Source organism: Phyllostomus discolor, chromosome 14 (assembly GCF_004126475.2).
Source record: "Phyllostomus discolor isolate MPI-MPIP mPhyDis1 chromosome 14, mPhyDis1.pri.v3, whole genome shotgun sequence".
Taxonomy (NCBI): domain Eukaryota; kingdom Metazoa; phylum Chordata; class Mammalia; order Chiroptera; family Phyllostomidae; genus Phyllostomus; species Phyllostomus discolor.
The window spans coordinates 24,329,266-24,347,715 of NC_040916.2; the positions used below are offsets into that span (position 1 = coordinate 24,329,266).

An 18,450-nucleotide genomic window follows, 5' to 3' on the forward strand; every position below is an offset into this window, starting at 1 on the left:
CTCCACCCCCTTCACCCCCCACCGGCCTCCCTCCCCCCGCCTCCCTCCCCGCCTCAAGGCATGCCCCGGCGTCAGAGCCCCAGCACCCGGCCTGGCGCCCGAGCTGCAGCGAAGTCCTGCTTGTCTTGCAGGTTCAGTATTTCTTCAAGATCCTGGACAACTAGCAGCGCGGGGAGCCCGGGAGGCGGCCGCGGGTCGGGGCGTTTGGACGCGAGCGAACCACGCACGTGAGGAAATGTGTTCATTCTTTTATTGTCCGTTGTTTTCACCTGACTGGATACAAGGTCAACACGAGCACGGCACTCCTGGCGGCTGTTACACATGTCGGGACACGGAGTTTGCACGGCAGACAACATTTAACACCGGTCTGTGGGGCACTGCATCGCTTTTTATAAAGTCCAAAATAAAGATTTATTTTTCAAACAAGTGACTTTGGTTTATTTCATACATTACACTTTTTCTTGCAGAAAAAAATAAAATTGTACAACTGCATAAATATAAAATTCTTCCACCATGAAAATGGTTAAAACATTCATGAAGACACAGCACCAGCACGTGATGCCTCCCGAGAAAGGAAGAAAGGAAAGGAAAGGAAAGGAAAGGAAACGCACACAGCCAATCAACTGGGCAAGCGCGCCGGCCCCGGCCGGGGGCCGGCTCCCCGAGGGCCTCGGATGTGCCGGACGACAAGGTAAGCGGCGTCCGGACCGCGTCCGGGACAAAGCACAACACGACCCCTCACCGTCCTGCGTTTCTCCGCAGTGTCCCCGAAAACGCAAAGGGCAGCTCCCCCGTGACCTCCCCGCACCCCCAGCCCCAGGGCGGGGAAGAGAAAAAAGAAAGACCTAACACCACAGGAAAGACTATGTATGGAGTGTGTTCACAATGCCCGTCGATGGGTCGTTACCGTGGAAAGAGCCCCCCCGACCACCCGCCCCCCCCCCCCCCCCCGAGAAGTACCATGCCAGTGCCTCCCCTCGCGTATGTACACCGCGGGCAGCGAGCCGCGCGCACGGGAAGTAGAAAACAGAGACGGGAAACACGGCTTGGAACAGGGCCAGAGCGCGCACCTGCGGACCACACCGAGCACACACACACACACGCGGCAACACCTAGGGGCCGGAGACACTGCGCGCTGCGCGCCGTCACGGAATCATAATTTACAGTAAAAAGGGCACGTCCCGAGGCTCGATTTGTGTTTCTCTGTTGTCATTTACAGTAGAATAAATATTTTGTTGCTATTGCTACACTTTAAATTTACATTCTAACCTATGAGATGCGGAAAGCTAGTGTAAAGCAGATAGATGACGTGTAGGTCCCATACGTATGACAGTTTGTTCAAGACTAGTAGGTTTCGGTATCTCTTTTAACTTCCTAAATGGCTAGTGGGGGGCGCGCCGCGCTGGCGATCAGCTCCGGACCTCGATCTTCACGTCGAAGCGCCCCTGAAAGCGGTCCTTCTCGCTGTACTGGATGTTCTCGCCGAACGCCCGGCACTCGATACGCACCTCCGTGTCCAGGGTGAGGTTGGTGAACTGCACGGCCAGCAGCGGCTGCAGGTACTTGGGCTGCAGGAGCTTGCCGTAGTAGGGGTAGTACTGCAGCGGGAAGCCCGGGTAGCCGCCCAGGCCGTAGTACTCCACGGCGCCCACGCGCTCCTTGTCCTCGTCCCGCTGTGGGCGGGCGGAGGGGAGACGAGGCGTCAGCCCCGGGGCCCGCGGCAGGGGACACCTCCCCCCGCCCCCCGCAGACCTGCCTTGCTCCACCGGTCCCCCTGGGGGGCGCCGGGGGACCCGACACGGGCTTGAGAAGCAGCCTGGGGAGATGGCCGTGGCCGTGAACGGAGGCTGTGCCGACTGCACAGACTGGGGCCCCCCCCGAGGACTTCTGCAAGCCGCCCCTCCCCCCGCCACCTTCCTGTTTTGAGCAGGTGTACCATAGGCTGCGGCTCAGCCGACGGAGGCTGCTTCCTGGAAGCAGGGTTTCTTGTTTCCCCATCAAAACTTTACCCCCAACTTGAAACAGCCCGCCCAGCCCCCCTCACTGCACCCCCTCACACCCCCAGCCTGCCTCACCTTGCCGGTGCACTGGACGGGCAGCACGTAGGGGTTGTACTTGGCCACGAGGGAGTTCTCCAAGGACTCGTTCTTGGGGGGCTAGAAAGGAAACCGGCCTGGGTCAGTGAGTTTGTAGACAGTGTTTAAGTTTCTGGGAGCCAGAAGGAGCCGGCAGCCCACGCAAGCACACACACTGGTCAGGATCCGTCGCCTTGAAGCCACGACACGGCTGCGGGCGGCAGACGGGCAAGGGTCCTGGCCAGCAGAGGAGAGGCCGCATGGCGATGCTGCTGAACCCCCACGTGCCTGGACGGTGCCCCCGCTGGGGGCCCGGTGTCAGCGCCACCGAGGGCCCTGGGAAACGAGAGCCGTCCAGGGCCCAGAGCCGTAACGTTCCTCGTGCACAGAGATTGTAACGGAATGGGAGGTGGACACCGCCGTGTCTGTGAAACTCAGCCTGCCTCCCGAGCCACGAGTAACTGAGTGAGTGAGGCTCCCTCGCTTTCCCTCCAGCGCCGCCTTCAACCAGACCCCTTCCTGTGGCGTCCAGCGGGGCCCTGAGATTTGGGGAGCATTCCTGACTGTCGGGGAGGCCCTGTCTGCAGAGATAAGGGGGCGCTAACCTAAATGAAGTGCACTTCGGAAAGGACTGCTGCAGCGAGGCAGCCAGGCCCCGCCTTCCTGCGCCCGGGGGCCGACTCGACCTCCCCCAGAGGAAGGAGCGCCTGGCCAGGGGGGAGGCCACCGAAGTCGGACAAAACGGGCAGCTCTCCGTCTCGGCACCCACCGAACACACACTCCCAGTGCCGCTCTGCCTCGGCACAGCAGCAGACAATGGTCCAGATGGGACTCTCTGGGGACTCGCTGCCAGAAACCCATGCGTCTTTACACACGGGAAGACGAGACCGGGGGACCAAAGAGCCAGATTCCAGGGACAGCGAGGTGTGTTCCTGCAGCTCGGCCCACGGGCCGGTTCCTCTCAGGACAGACACCACACTCGAGGTGACAGTGCCCACGTGGGCAGCCGGGGGGGTGGGGGGGGGGGGAACGGACCTGCCGGAAGAATCCCCACTTGGGAAAAGGCCGGCATTAGCTACTCACGATCTCCAGGAGAGGAAACGTAACTAGTTTCACGAAAGCACAGACACGGCCCCTAAGTGTTCCCTTTTCCACAGAATTGCTACCGTCTCACCGAACGGTGCCTCTGCCGTCCTGCGGTGCCCGGCGTGAGCGGCCGTGAGGCCCACAGGGCGGCCATCGGAGCGCGACTTAGCTCCCACCTCCAGGTCTGCAGGGCCGGCGGCCTCGCTCGCTCACCAGCTAATTTAAAAGCACCGCCCCGCCCCGAGAGCCCCGAAACCGGAGTGCGGGGGCATGTGCGGGTGGTTTATAAAGTTCAAAGTATCTCCTTCTAGTGTTACTTTTAAAGAGCTCGTGTTACAAACGTGGCTCCTTGGCCTTTCGGCGAAGGCCGAGGGCAGCGACCCTGCCGACCAGCTGGGAGGGCTCACGCCACGAAAGCTGCTCCCTGGGGGCCGAGCGCAGGTGGCGGGGCCAGGCCCTGCCGCTCAGACCCCCGGCTGTGGGACCCTGAGGAGCGCCCAGCCCCGAGGGCTGCAAGGGTGCATGGGGGTCTGCGGTGCCGCCCCTCACCGGGCTGCAACAGCCCTGCTGAAGCTCTTGAGACCCTCCCCAGGCCCTCTGCTCGCACCGGTGAAGCCCCACATCTGCCCGCGGCGGCCCCCCACCACACCCCCTCCCAGGGCCCTGCACTCGCCTTAGGCTTGAAGCCCAGCACGCGGTTGAGCTTGATGAGGATGCAGGGCTTGCCCTCCCGGTAGCCGTAGGTCTCGTCTTGTAGCCCGGAGCAGTTGCCCAGCCACTCGAGCCGGAACCTGCACACCTTCCGCTGGCCCGCGTCGCTGTCGTAGCCGCCTCGGTCTTTGACCTCGCTGGGCACGCCTGCAAAAGGGGAGACCGTGTGCGCGCTCTCATCGGCAGGGGTGTCCGCCCCGAGGCCCAGCACACAACCCTAAATTCACTGAAAACGTCGTGAATTTTTTTGTGTCACAATGTTTTTAACACGTGACCCGACAGCTCTCCTCCTTCAGGTGTGGCCCGGAGACACAAAAGGTTGGACACCCCCGCGTAGCGCCCTGCGCAGCAAGGACAGGAGCTTTGCCCGCCCCCCCACCCCCCGGCCACCCGTGCTGGGCGGCACTGTCGGGCCCGGCGAGCCAGCCCTTGGCTCTTCGCCGACGTTAAGAAGGTGTTTCGCCAAAAGCAACCACCAGTCCCCAAACCCGCACTGGAGTGTCATCGCACTGGATAGTTAGCACGTGCTGGTCTGACCCGTGCTGGTCAGAGTTTCCTGGGCTCCACCTCTCAGGAGCAGGTTGAACTGTAAAGAGGAGAAGAATTTTTTTTCCTTTCCACTACCATTCAAGGGTGGTGGGTTTTTTTTTTTTTTAATTTTCTTTCAGATTTGAGTTTTTGCCTTCCAAAGCAGTGAGTTCTTATGAGCATTTGTTCAACTGAGAAATTTTACTGTAGCGTTTTTCTATTCTTCATGATAATCCCGGAGAAAGAATGAGAGAAAGGGAGGATTCAGCGTTACCACCAAACACCCTGTGGAACACTGGTGTAAACATGCTTTCTGCACAATTTCCATTCACAAATCAGCCCTTTTCCCCTCCAGTGGGGGAGCAGCGCCTCAGTTCTCCACCGGGCCTTCCGGTCACTGCCCAGGCAGACGGAAACCTCCTCTCAATCCTAATGGAAAACCTGGGTGAGCTGTTCCTTGTAAATACGCCAGTCTGTTTTTCAACGAGACTTAAAAAGGGGCTTCGGCCCACACTGTGACCGGGGAACGGACAAGCTGCCACGTGAAGATCTGGGACCGGGGAGTGCCCCAACACACTCAGGAGGCCTGGCACCACCGAGTGACCCCGGGGGGTCGGGGGGGGGGCACTCGTCCTGGTGGGAGGTGCAGGGCGGCCCAGACCCTCCGGCCCAGGGGCCGTGCCCGGGGGAAGGCCCCACACCCCCGGGAGGCGGGCCTGCAGGCAGGGGTCTGGGGCAACGAGCCACCATGCCGCTCACAAGCAGTGGGCGCCAGCAGCCAGAACGGAACTGGGAACCGAGTCTGCGCAGGAAAAGGCAGACCCGCCTGGCTTTTGTGGCTACATTGTTTCTTCCCTGGCATCCAGGCCTGAGCCATCGAGTCTTCCTGCTTAAAAAAATTTTTTAAAAACCCACAGTGTCCTCTTGGCACGGCCAGAGTTCAACCTCTCTGTCATTTCGGGCGCATCTACAGTTCGGTGACGAGACACCGGACAGGAGCGGGAAGGGAGACCCCACCGACCGCCCCGCCCCACGCGTGCACTCACTGCCACAGTCCTCAAACACCATTTCGTCCCGCTGGGCGCCCTCCTTGTACTTCTCCAGGAAGCGGATGATGTTGGTCACGTAGGCCTCGTAGCTCTTGGGGTCGCTGGGGCGGAAGGAGATCTCGGTCTTCTGGATCTGGGGGATCTGCGTCAGCCCTGGGCCAGGCAGAGGCGGGGACGGAGTGGTCAGCGGGTGGGGGTGGGGGGGGTCAGCCCCCAGACCTCCACCACGGGCTCTCCGCCGTATCTGAACCGAACCCTGCTCCTCCCTTCTGGCTAAAAGACGGCCCGTCCTCACACTCTTCAGGGCCCCCAGAAGGCAGAGTGACAAGAACACAGTTACAGTGGCCGTGGCCTCGAGCCCACGGCAACCGCCTTGCAGCCCCACCTGCGGGGTCTGAGGGCGCGCACCAGTGGGGCCAGGCTAACTGGCCGGTCCATTTCCAAGCGCCCGAGGGGGCGCTCAGCCTCAGACGCGGGGGAGTGATGGGCCGCTCGGCCCACGGCCGCAGCTCCGCAGAGGGACTTGGGGGTCTGGGGCCAGGCCCGGGGTGGCCCGAGACAGACGTCGTTAGGGGTGACATTAAGAGTCATTTCAAAAGGATGATGCGGAACCTGAGCAGTTCTGGGGACAGCGCTGTCACCAGCTACACACAGAGTCGCAAGGGAAGTCGGCAGAGCTCACCCATAAAAAAAAAAAGTCTTCCAATGAACATAAACAAAGGTTACTACAATTAAAGCTTTTCAGATGCTCCCCAACCACAGAAAACGGCGTGACGGAAAGCAAACGCTGACACCACGTCCCCGAGCCCGGCGTGGGAGGTGGGGAGCCTCGCCCAACGAGGCCCCAAAGTGCACGGTGAGTGACCCCCGGTCCTTGTCACCTCCGGCTGGCCTGGGGCCAGCACCTGCCTCTCACTTTCTGGCTGCTCGAGGCCCCCCTCCCGGAGGCCCCCCTGTCCCTCAGGCTCTCCCAAACGAGGAGGGCAGAGCAGGGCCACAGAGCACTTCACCTGCCCCCACGAGGCCGGGCCCAGGGTCTCCACTGAGAGACCAGGTGGCCCCTGTGACAGCCCGCAGTGTCAGCGGCTCCCACGCAGCATCTGCGCCTTCACCACCCAGAGAGGACCGGTGAGTGCGTCCTCCAGACGCCCAGGCCGGGGCTTGGTCAAGGCCAAGTCCACGCTCCCCAGACTTACTCAGCCTTTCTGATCGGCACGTGCCTCTGCTGTTACTCATGGACGACCTGACTTACGCAGATTGTAGGTGCTATTACGTGCAGGACAGCACTACCGGCCCAGAAAAGGCAACAGGCCTCGTGTCTCTACGCAGGCGGTGAGGAGGTAACGAGAGCGAAGCAATGGAGCCACGCCGCTCGATTCCCACCTGGGCGCCCGACTCCCTCCCTCGGGGAGCAGGCCCACGTCCGGCCCCGCTGAGCCACCACCCCGGGGTGGGGGGGGGGGAAATGCAGCAGGAAGAGAGTGGAAGGATCTGGACTTGGTTCGGTGCAGAGAGGCACCTGAGCCTGGCGAGGCCGGGAATGCAAGAGGTGACGTGGGCGGCCAGCCACTGGGGCTGGGGACCCTGTGCCCTGCTCGCCTGGGTGAGACCTGGGCCAGGGCCCTCCCCCCCCACCCCCGCCCACTACAGGCTCCCCAAGACCCGCCAGCCTCCGCAGCCGGGTGCCGGGCTGCCCCAACCGGGAGGACGTCTCCTCCAGACCTCCTCCCCGAGTGGTTTCTCTGACGTCACTGAATAAACGCTCACGAGAGGCAGCTGAAGGGCCCACCACCTGGTGTCTGCCTCCTCCGAGTCGTCCACTTACGCTCCGGACAGAGGACGGGAGGGGGAACAGGGAGGGAACGGGGTCTGGAACCCCTGGAACCTGCTGTCCCCGACGTGGTGCTCTCCGGGGGGGGGGGGGGCAACAGAGACAGCCCCTCGAGCCTGGGGCTCTCCTTCACGCGTCCCCCCGGGCCGGACACTGGCAGCACGTCCCCCTCCACACTGCCCACCCCTGAGGGGTCGGCTGCAACTGTGCACACGGACGAGCTCAGTCTGCAGTGGCAGCCCCCGGGGGGGTGGGGGCCAAGGCCGGCAGAGCGCCCATCGCGGGCTTGTGGCTTCAGGCCCCACTCCGGGAACCGGGCTGCCGCGCAGCCCCTCCCCGCCCCTGAGCTCCCGCTGACGTGAGCCACGCCGAGCTCCACGGGGCTCCGCGAGGACGATGGTTTGCCTGGAATTACACGCCGCTCGTACGCTGATGAAGCCCCTAGAAACCTGGGATGACTAGGGTACGGACACGCTGGCATTTGGCCACGTCAGCTGTGCGTGAGGTTTGGAACCCTCTGCCTCCGCGTGGCCTCCTAGACTGACACACGTGCCTTTCTCTCGGTCCCCACCTCCCGAGAACCGAGGAAAACCCTCCGTCCGTGGCTTCAGTGGGTGTTTGTAGGAGGAGGGGAACCCCCCCTCAGTGAGAGGGGAAGGCAAAGGAAGGAGAGAGGAGGCTTCTCCTGAAGAAAGTATTTTGTTTCCAGTGACGCTTACAAAATGTGGCAGGTTGACAGTGTCTCAGTCTGCTCGTGAGTCGGAAGCATTTAGAGAGACCAGCCCCTCCAGCCTCGTGACCGTGACCGAGAGTCCACGAAGCCCGAACTCGGGGAGGTGTCCCCGGCAGGCAGTCTCTCTGGAGACCCCCGAGACCCAACGAACGCCCTGACCCTGAGGGACACGGCTGGAACCGCGTGGGTCCGCGTGTATGCGTGCTTTTCCAGTGCACTGGGGACTTTTTCGGAGGCTGGTAATTTGAAAAAATTCAGAGGAACTGTGTAGCCTAGAACTATCAAAAAGAAGAAAAAAAGAAGGAAAAGGTATGTCGTGAATGCATAAAATTTAAGTACAGATTTTCTCATTCTGGTTTTTTTTTACTAACGCCTTTTCTCCAGCTACTTCACTGTAAGAGCACGTCACACACCCCACGTAACGCGCACAAGACACGCCAGCGCGGTCCTGTGGCCAGTGGGGCCTCCTCCCGGTCCGCGGCAGGCCGGCGGCAGCTCAGTCCGGGGAGTCGACAGTTGTGTGTGGATTTCCGGTTGCACGGGGGAGCCCGCACCCCTAACGCCCACAGTGTCCCAGGTGCCGCCGCACTGCAGATGAGCCTCACTTCCACAGGAGCCTCGGGGGGCGCCCACGTGACCACCAAGGGCACAGGAGGCACAGGGGCGCTCTGACTGGTGTGGGGGCCACACACTGGACACTGCGAGTCGAGCGGTGGTTTCCCGTACAAGTCCAGGGGGGTGTTGTATACACACAGACACACACCTAAACACACACGTACATACACTGATACATGTGTGTACACACATGTGCCATGTCCTCCCCCCCCACACACACAGTTTCTCCCTTCGAATGACATTCAGATATTTACAGATTTTAATTGGGTTTTAACTTTTGCTCTGCCTCCACAAGTTCAGTATCAATTTACTTATTAATACTGAGTAACAGGGAGGGTGCGGGGAAAGGCACCCCTGTGCTTTCTGGACACCAGCCGCAACCCCCCCCCCCCCCCGCACCTCCCGCCTCAAGCTCGGCTTGGACAGCGCCCAGGGGTCGGCCAGACGTGGCGGCTGCCCCTCTGGGCCCAGGAGAACCCGCTCCCTCTGAGAAGACCTCAGAAGGGGAGCTGCCAGACCCTCTCTGCGCACCCCTGGGTGTTCGGGACCCTCGGCAGACAGCACCCCTTCTCCTCACTCAGCTAAATGCCGCCCACCCTGGTCGGAGGACAGCCCGGCCCTTCCCATCGCTGGCCGTTCCCTGGGCCCGCACCTTCACTCCCGGAGAGCCCTGCATGGGGCCTGTCTCACACGCGTGTGCATGTCCTCTGACAGAGACACGGCTGTGCACTGCGTGGCGCTCACACAGGCTCTCCCGGGGAAGCACGGCTCTCGTAACCAGAGAACAGACACACAAGAGGCCAGTCCTCGCATTGGACCTTGATCACGCGGTTCCGTTCGAGGCCGGCCTGAGGGACCAGCACAGACGGCGCGCCTGTCCTGCCCAGACATGAAACGTGACATCTGCTGAGTGGCCGGCACCCGGCAACAAGACACCGCACTTCAGACCTGGAACCCGACACCTGGTCAGGTGTGCACGTGGGAAAAGGTGGCTTTTCGGGTTGGGGGCCGCCACATGCTGCTCCCCTGGTCCCCTTCGTCTCTCAGCATCAGATGGGCCCTCGGGCCACAGGGCTTCTGGGATGAGGGCACTGAACCCCAAAGTGCAAAGCAGCCACCCCCACCGCATTGCACCACCTGGAGACAGAGGCCCCGGGGCCTGAGCCCGTCCCTCCTGAGCGCGGCAGAAAAGCCTGAATGAAGCTTCGCAGACACAGGCCCCTCCTGCCCCCGTGGGGGGTTGCCCAGCCCCATCCGCAGAGCTCGCCGCTCCACTCCTGTCGCCCCAAGGGGCCCCCAGAGTGAGGCCCGCTTCCCCGCGGCTGCAAGGACATTTCAGAGTCGGCCACCGGGCCTCCCGTGCCCCCGGCAGACTCACTAGCTGCACCCTTGTCCTCAGGAAGGAGGAACGTCACTGTGGGGCGGTGAGGAAGCCGTGGAGGCTGGGGACACTGAGGGACGAGAGCCAGGGTCTGCCGGCCTAAAGCCCGTCCCCCATCGGGGTCTGGGCAGCCGCTTCCGGAAACCTGTGCCAGCCCCCACCCCCCAACCCCCACCACGGCCTGCCGCTTGAGCAAGCGCTCCCAGAAACTCTTCGCAGGAAGCCAAGGGTCCATCACCTTCACGACAGCGTCCGCCACAGCCCCCGGTGCCCAGCCCAGGGCCGCCGAAGCCGGTGTGCACAGACCAGAGGACAGTGGGGCTGGAGCCGGCGTGCACGGGCGGAGGAGAGCGTGGCTGTTCACAGCCGCCTTTTCACGCCGCTCGGCTCGTCTTCCACGTGCTCGGCTCTTCGGTCCTCCCCGGGCACCGGTCCCACTTTACAGACGAGGAGCCTGTGGCGCGGGGAGGCGAGCGGTGCATGGGATGCTGGGGCTTGTGCCCGACGCCCAGGCCCCCTTCCCCCTCAGGCCCACGTCCCTGCCAGCTCAGGGGCGACGGCTGGGGGCCGAGGCCCGCGTCCAGATCTAGGTTGGGTGGCGGGGACCGGCCTGCCAGCGGGCGGCCATGCTGACCCGAGAGAGAACGGCGGATGAATGAGTCTCCCGCTGACCTCTCCACCAGGGCTCCAGCCTGGACTCCATCCTGGACCCAGGCCCAGCGGGGGGAGGGGGGGGGGGCAGGTGTGTCCCGATCCCCCACCGCCCCAGGGCTGTGTGAGGAGTGTCCCGGCACCTCGCTCTGGAAACCGGACCCGTCGTCCCTTTTTTCTTAAACTCCACTTTCATTTTGTCATTCGGCCTCGACCCGCTCCTATTCGGCCGGTCGGCTCGAGAGACACGCGGTGGACCCTCGGGTTCCCCACTCACACCGCTCCCAGCGGAGAGCGGACCGCAGGTGTGCACGGAACGGCCTATGCGAGCCCCCCATCCCCCCCCCACGTCCCCGCAGCGACGGCTCCAGCCAGCCTTTCAGTCTCCCGCCCCGTGCCCAGCGCGCCGCCCTCACCAGGGGCGCCTGACACAAAAGTACAATTTTCCCCTTTATCGTCCAAGTAGAGGCTCAGAGACACTAAGCGGCACTGAGTGGGAGCCCACACGGGGCCAGACTCCTCCTCTACCCGCCGGTGCAGTCTGCAGGCCGGAGGGCAGTCCTGCCCGTCCAAGACGCGAACCCTGGACATTCGCTCTGAAGGGGGCCAGGGGGAGGGACCGCCGCTCAGGAATGGTCCCCAGGCCGCACGGCCGGCGGCCGGCCCTCCACCCCCCTGGCCGCCTCCCTGCGTAGCAGCCGCCGTGGTCTGCACACTGCGGTGTCCTTTGGCAACGTGACAGGTAAAGGGGGGTTGGCCTGTGCGCCCCGGCACAGGGAGGCTGTGGAGATGAGGGAGGGGAAAGAGAAAGGACAACGCAGGTGACGGGGCCTGTGACTCAGACCAGGGGACAGGGACGCATATTTCCAGGATGAGCCACGGGTGTTGCTTTGGACGAGCGACTCCAACAGCCGCAAGGACACTAAATATAGGGGCTGAGAGAGTGTCTTTTAGGAAGGGGCTGGAGGGTCGGGGCGGGGGGGGGGGGGGACCCAGCACCACCGCCACCTCCATGGGCTTCCCAGCAAGGTCACCTGCAAGGTCCCCACTGAAGAGGCAGGCGCTCCGGCCGCTGCCCATTGGAAGCCCGCGTCCATTTCTGCCACGGCCACGGAGTGACGTTCACCTCCCACGAGAGGCCGGCTCCCCAGAGTCTGTGCGGCCCGGGACCATTTTTTAAACATGGGAAATGGAAACGAAAGGCTTGGCTTTCTGGCCAACTGCGGCTTTCAGTTAAGAATTATTGGGAAACAGCATCGCAATTGAAAACCAGCGTGTAGACGGCAAAGCACACGGGGGGCCCGTGCAAACCTGAGTCTCCACGGCCCCGAAGAGCCCTGGCAGAAGAGGACGTGAGGAGCCTCCGGCCATGCGGCCACCAGGGCCAGTGGCAGCATTTCCCAGGCTTCTCGGCGCCCGAGACACCCGCTCCCAGCCCCCCCCGCCCATCTTCGGGGAACGGTGGCCGAGACGACGGGCTCTCAAACGCAGGTGTACCCCTTTCTACACATCCACGCCTTCTCTCTCCACTCCCAGCCTCCCGCCCCACCAGCCCCCCCACCCCAAGGTCTCTGGAAATACCGGGGGCCCTCCTCACGTCAGAGACCGCCTAACGCGGGGCGAGGCGGCGGCCTTCCCCACCTCCACGCTCGGAACACTCTCTCCCAAGAGTCCTCCCCACACCCAGGGAGGCGGACGTGATGCGTCCGCGGCGTGATCGCAGCCGCTCCGTGCCAGGGAGGCGGCCTCGGGATTGTCACCTCCATACAGCTGTTGCTCAGCAGCTGCCCGGGGAAACCGGAGAGGGGGTGCGTCATTGCCACCCCCCGAAGGTCGTTTCTAAGGAGAGAGCCCGGACGTTACGCAACCTCCCCCCCGCCCCCTCGGGCCTCCGACCGTGACTTTTGAGAGGCGGCCGCACTGGCGGCTGCTCCGCCGTCCGGGCCGGTGTGGACACGCACCGCTGGGCAGGCACCGCCGAGAGGCCGGCACCGAGCTGGCGGCCCGCCCGCCCCAGCAGGGCACTCGCGTGGCGCCCGGCGTCTCCTGGAACCTTTGCCAGCCCGGCTCTCAGAGCGAAAGGAGGCAGTTACACTGCGGCGCGGGTCCCGACAGCCAGTGAATCAGACTCTGAATAAACAGCCATAAATACCGAGGGCTGGAGGGAGTGCTTTCGTTCAAGGTCAAACTGCAAGTCAAGAGCAGTTGGGAGAGCGGACCGTGAAGTCGACTCTTCGTGGGCGGAAGCAGTCCGTCCTCAAGAGCAGGAGCCGAAGCGGCGTTTGAAAGGGTTTTCTGAGTCACGGCCCCCGGGAGAGAGTGAGACAGTGTGTGCGAGCTGGCGAGGCCCTGGACTGGTCCCAGTCTTGCCCCCGTGGGCGTCAGGGACAGGGGACCAAGGTGGGCCGTCACTGGGGGGCGGGCGGGCGCACCCTCACTCCCCCGCCCCCCAACCCCAGAGCCGAGAGACACCATGTCTGTGGCCCCAGGGCTCTGCCAGCAGAGAGGAGCCGCTGCCTTTCCTCCGGGGCCTGTGTCCTGCGTCACCCACAGCTGTCAGCAGGCTCCACCCATCCTCCCCCCTAGGGAAGAACCGAGCGCATGCGCGTCCGCATCCACCTTACCTGGCGGGGCCACGCGGTCCTGATAGGTGGGCTTAAACTCACTGATGGTGAGCAGCATCACCTGGATGGTTCCGATGAAGATGCCGGCCAGGCAGCCGTAGAAGATCACGTAGAACAGGAGGATCTTAACTGCAAGGAGAGCAGACACAGCACAAGGCCGTGAGCCGCGGCAGGCTGGGCTCGCTGCTCCCGCACCCTCCGCTCCCTCCTGCACCCTCTGTGCAGGTGTGCCATGTCAGGGTGGCAAAGGGCAGGGGCACGTTCCGCTAGAACTAAGAGCCTTTATGGGAAAGAATCTCACTCCCTGCGTTAAAAAAGAAGCTCCGGGAGGTCGCCAGGGAACTCAAGGGCCGTGTCTGCGAGCTCCGGCAGGGTGCTGCCCACGGCCCCTCCGCTGCCTCTCTGGGTGCACAGACGCTGGGACGGGCCAGGCGTGCCGGCACCAGGGAGGCTCTCCCACTTGGCACTGTCTCCCCCCCCCCCCCGCCCCGTTGGTGCTCTTCACGAAGCACCCAGTCTTTCCATTCGGGTGCACCAAACGGGGGCCGGGGGGTGCGGGCTGCTCTAGTGGAAACGGCTGGCACACATTTACTGCGTCTCCTGGATGGTGGCTGCCGTGAGGGACTGCAGATCCCGTTTCCTGGGGCGGCACAGGCCGAGAGAGCAGCACGCCCAAACACCCGGGGGGCCCTGGGGCCGGGTCAGTTCCTGGTCTGCGAGGGTTCTCTCCTGCTCGGCTGCACCGTACCGGGCTGTGCCAGGCAGGGCCGCGGCCCCAGGCCAGCCAGACACGTCCACGGGAATGCAGAGGGGAAGAACAGCCCTGAGGGTAGCCAGTCCCACACGCCTGCACAGAGAGGCCTTTGGTGCCACCCAGGCCCCAACGTCAGGCCCCGTGCCCGAGTTGCTGGGGTCCTTGGGGGGAAAGCTCCAGAACAAAAGTGTCATTGACAAGAAGTGGACGAGGGTGGTGGGAGGGGCCTGGGGAGGGAGGGGGTCCGTGGTGCGGGGCATCAGCCCAACTCGCCCATTAGCAAATAATCATAATGCTCGAGGGCTGTTTAAAAAAGCTACACAGACCTAAAACTGCACCAAAAAGGTGGGTTCTAACCCTTCCAAAAGAAGGGGAAAGGCAAAGAAAGAAGCAAAGAGGCTGCACGTCCCGGAACCCCAGCCTCCCAGCCCAGCCGCCGCCGCCGCCCAGCAGGGCAAGGGTTAAGTGCCTGCTGCCTCTGGTATCCAGGCAGCGGCAGGCAAATGGCACGGCTGTGACGTCAACAAGAGATCTGGAAAATTTTTCCAGCCACTGCTCCTAAGAGGTGCAAGGGCTGGTGCAGCGCGGCCAGAGAGAGCGGCTGGAGCGCTTTTTTCCTTTTTTTCTGATGCCCCCACCCATCTGGCGCGCTCAGCTTGACCACACTGGCACCTCCGGCCGCGTCCAGGGCATGTCTGTGCTCCTCCCCAGACCCAGACACCTAAGGCGAGCGGCACGGGAAGGTCCCTAACCTAACGGAGGCCACCGCGGAACACACACACACACACACGGCCACGGAAAAACTCGTCGCCTGCCAAGCACGCTGGTGACATATAGGAAGGTATATCCTTGCCGGTCTGCCCAGTGCCGGGCCCCAAGATAAGTGAGGCTTCCCCTTTTGCTCTGAAAACTGGGCCCAGCTACTGAGGCGAGGCCACTTGGGTGGCGGGGAGCGCACAGGCCACCAGGGCTGCTCCAAGGGGAACGCCGGACAAATGGTACCGGCCGGCCAGGGGGCTCAGAGGGCAAGCGTGAGAGGCAAAGCTTTCCCTTTAAAAAAAATACAATGTAGAGAGGTTTTCTAACTGGTGGAGGGGGGTGGGGGTGGGGAGAGGACCCTCAAAAGGGCCAGAAGGAAAGCAGGGCCCTGGGCCCAGCAGTGAACACGACACCTACCAACACCTGCTACCACAACAGCGGTGGGCCGCACAGGTGGCCTGCGTTCACTCAAAAAGGTGGGCGGCTCAGGTGGCCTGCATTCACTCAAAAAGGTGGGCTGCACAGGTGAGCTGGGCCCTGTGATTTCTTGGGCAGGTGAGAGGCCAGGCGCCCGCGTCCATCTTGGTGAAAATGGACCGACAGGCGGAAACGCGCCAAGGGCGACCTGCCTGGGCCCAAGGGCACGGAGCTGGGCCGGGGGCTGGGAAGGCGGCGCCTTCCCCCGTCGGAGGAGCGACAGCCGCCGCCTCCCGCGCCTGCCAGAGGCTCTGTCCTCTCTTCCACTGCCAGGGAAGGGCAGGCATATCAGCACCGGACGGGGCCTGGACTGTCGGCCCCTCGGAAAATGGAAGGAGAGGGGAGGCGGGCTCACCGGCATGAGGTCCGCAGCCACAGGGCGTGTGGCGGGGGTGGGGGGGGCCGAGACACAGATATTAACACGTCTTCCCCCCCCCTCTCCCGTGGAGGTGCCGCCCCACTACATGCCGGCTTACAGAACAAGTCGTCCCACACAGCCTTACCCTCTAAAGCAAACACTGTGCTGGAACCAGAATGAGGAAAGAGATACATTTTACGAGGGGGGTAAACACGAGAGGGCAGATTTCACAACGGGCCTGGAGTCCGTGGGCCGAGGTGGGGCCGACCACCTGGGCAGGGAGGGCCGATGGGCTGGGGACAGGGGTCCGTTCCGCAGTGCCCCCCACCCCAGGCCTCCTGGGAGTCTGCAGCAGCTGCCCGAAGACAGCCCTGGCTCTGGCCGGGAGCTGTTCATCCTGCCCACACCCGGACCTGCCGGCTCTCCCTTCCACGCTGAGAAAATGCCGGGAGCTGTCCTTGTGCGAGGGCAGCAATCCCACCCGAGAAGAGCGTCCTTTCCGTAAAATGAAACACGGAACAGCAGCTCAGAGCCATCCCTGTGGAGCCCCGCACGTACCAGGGCTCGGGCACACCTACGCTGCCTCGGACTGAGGTTTCACCTTGACTAACCTTGAGGGTGATGCATTATTAACCCTTCCCTCTTCCATCAAGAGGGCCCCACACGAGAGGCGGCATCCCCCCCCCCCGCCAACAAAAATCATATATTCCGGCTTCTTCCATTTCAAAATGTCAGCCAAGCACCATTTCCCTGACTCATTCTGCTGATGCCCACAGACTCCCCCAGGCAGCAGCCCGCCCCTGCCCCTCTGCAGGGCCCCCCCCCCCCCCGGTGGCTGCAGTGGCGGTGCAGGTGGTGTCCCTGATGATGGTGATGAAGATATTGGGGGGGGGCAGTGATGCAGGAGGGGGGAGTTCCCTCCCTCTGGGCTGCAGGCGCCAGTCACGACTCAGATTTGCCTACAACTCTGCCCTTCAAAATGACCTTAAAAAAAAAAAAGTCAGCCTTCAGGTGTAGGGCGCAGAAAACGAGGTATCTAATTCTCAATACAGGTGGGGGGTGGAGAGGGGGAACATATCCAGCCAAGCAACAGGCTGCCCCAAATCTCAGGGTGACCAGCTTCTGTCTCAGACGAACCCTTCACCATGACCAACCCCAGCTACCGATTCCGCATCTGTCAGCAGAGACGTGGAAATCCACCAGGCTGTGCCAGGTGCCGGGGCCAGGGCTCAGAAACGCAGCCCTGCCTTGGAGCTTCACGGGGCTTTGACCACTCCAGGGGAGGTCCCCGGGGTCTCGGCGCGGCTCGGACAGACATACCGCAGTCTGGGTGGACTCCCCCGCCCCGAGCCCGGAGGTGCCTACTGAGACTAGAAGGGGCTTACAGCACGCAGCCTCGCCTGCATTAGATGTGACTACCCCCACGAAGTTCTCTCATCCTCAAATCTCGTTTTGTTTTCTGCCCTTTTTTTTTTCTAAGGACTTGGGGCATGACCCTCGGGAGAGGCACATCTGTTCCCCAGTGGCTAACCATTCCCAGGAGGGAAAGGCTCAAGCGATGCTCGGGGGACTGCAAAGCACCGAGACAAGAGCCCTGCAATACAGAGCCCTGTGCTGGCGCGTTCGGGCCCCCACCCTGCGCGCGTCCCGGGGACTCTGCAGTCCGCACAGGAAGATGAGCCTCGCCAGCGCGTGGGTGCGGAGCGGTCCGCAGCCCTGGTGCAGGGGATGCGCCGCCCGGGAGAGGCGAGGCGCCGGGGAGCGCGCTGCGGACCCCGTACTTACACCAACTGCCACCGGTCCTGCCCAAAAATTCCTTCTTCTCTGAGTTCCAGATGAATTTCTTCCAGCTGCCCTCCTCCTTGGCTTTTCCGCGAGCCATGGTGGTGGGTCAGCAGCTGCCGAGGGGGCTGCGGATGGTGACTGCGGCGTGCGCGCTGGGTCCTCTCCGGCTCCCGGCCCGGCTCTGCGCAGGCTGCACCCGCCGCTGCCGCTGCGGCGCTCCGAGTGCCGGACGCGCGGCGGAGCGGGAGCAGGAGCGGGAGGGGGAGGAGGGGGAGGCGGCGGCGGGGGCGGAGGGCGGAGAGAGGGACCGCGCGGGCTGGGCGGCTCCGAGCCCCGCACCTATTGGTGGGCACGCGGCCGCTCGCGGGCTCTCTTTGGTCCACCACGCGCTCCTCTCGCCCTTGGGGTTCCGGGGCTCCGCAAGCCCGCAGCCGCCACTCCCGCTGCCACTGGGGACGCGCGCGCGCGGCCCCCGCCTCCTGTGACCTCTGCAGAGACAGGCCCGGGGAGGAGAAAGTCAGAGGGAAGGACGGACGAGCGGGCCGCGGGCCTAGCACGCAGCAGCCCGCCACACGCCGAGGAATTGGCGGAGGGCGCACGCTCTACCTTTACTTTATACCGCGCCGCGGAGGCACGAGGCCCCGCCCACTAGCGGCCCGGACGGCCAATCGCGGGCACGGAGGGGCGGGGCCTCGGGCCCGAGGGGGGCGGGCACAGGCCGGCACAAAGGAGCCGCGGCGGCGGGCTGGCGCGCGGGGGCGCGGAGAGGGGCGGCGGGGACGCGGGGAACGCGCAGGCGGCACCGCACGGCTGGCTCCTCGCTCCCGGCCGTGCGCCCACCGGCTCCTTCTGTCACAGGGCGCCCTACACCTGTGTCGCCCGGCGCCCCGCAGACGCCCTGGGACCCCGGCCCGGCTCTCTTGAGACAGCCCCGCCGCACCCCGCGCTCCCGTTTTCCCCGAGCGCTCCCGGCCTTCCTCGCCCGCAGGTTCCCCCAGTCCGAGGCCGGGGCAGAGTGGGGGAAGGTCACTCC

The 18,450-nt window shown here is 63.7% G+C and overlaps 2 protein-coding genes across 3 annotated transcripts in view; one reads left to right on the forward strand and one right to left on the reverse strand.

Moving 5' to 3' along the window:
- Positions 1–880, forward strand: part of NME7 (NME/NM23 family member 7) — a 79,302-nt gene extending 78,422 nt beyond the window's left edge. The window contains exon 12 of one of the 2 annotated variants that reach the window (XM_028530815.2): positions 132–766. In XM_028530815.2, coding sequence (XP_028386616.1) covers positions 132–164 — 33 coding nt within the window. In that variant the 3' untranslated portion in view covers positions 165–766. Of the gene's footprint in view, positions 1–131 lie in introns of both variants that reach the window. The other variant, XM_036015501.1, reaches the window with a different exon arrangement.
- Positions 240–18,015, reverse strand: ATP1B1 (ATPase Na+/K+ transporting subunit beta 1). Its single transcript, XM_028530816.2, has 6 exons — positions 17,418–18,015; positions 13,285–13,413; positions 5,447–5,602; positions 3,835–4,019; positions 2,076–2,156; positions 240–1,673 (listed from the first exon to the last, which is right to left on the reverse strand). Exons 1-6 carry the CDS (start codon positions 17,512–17,514, stop codon positions 1,410–1,412), a joined length of 912 nt encoding a protein of 303 aa, XP_028386617.1. The 5' UTR covers positions 17,515–18,015; the 3' UTR covers positions 240–1,409.
- Between the last annotated feature and the right edge of the window lie 435 nt (positions 18,016–18,450).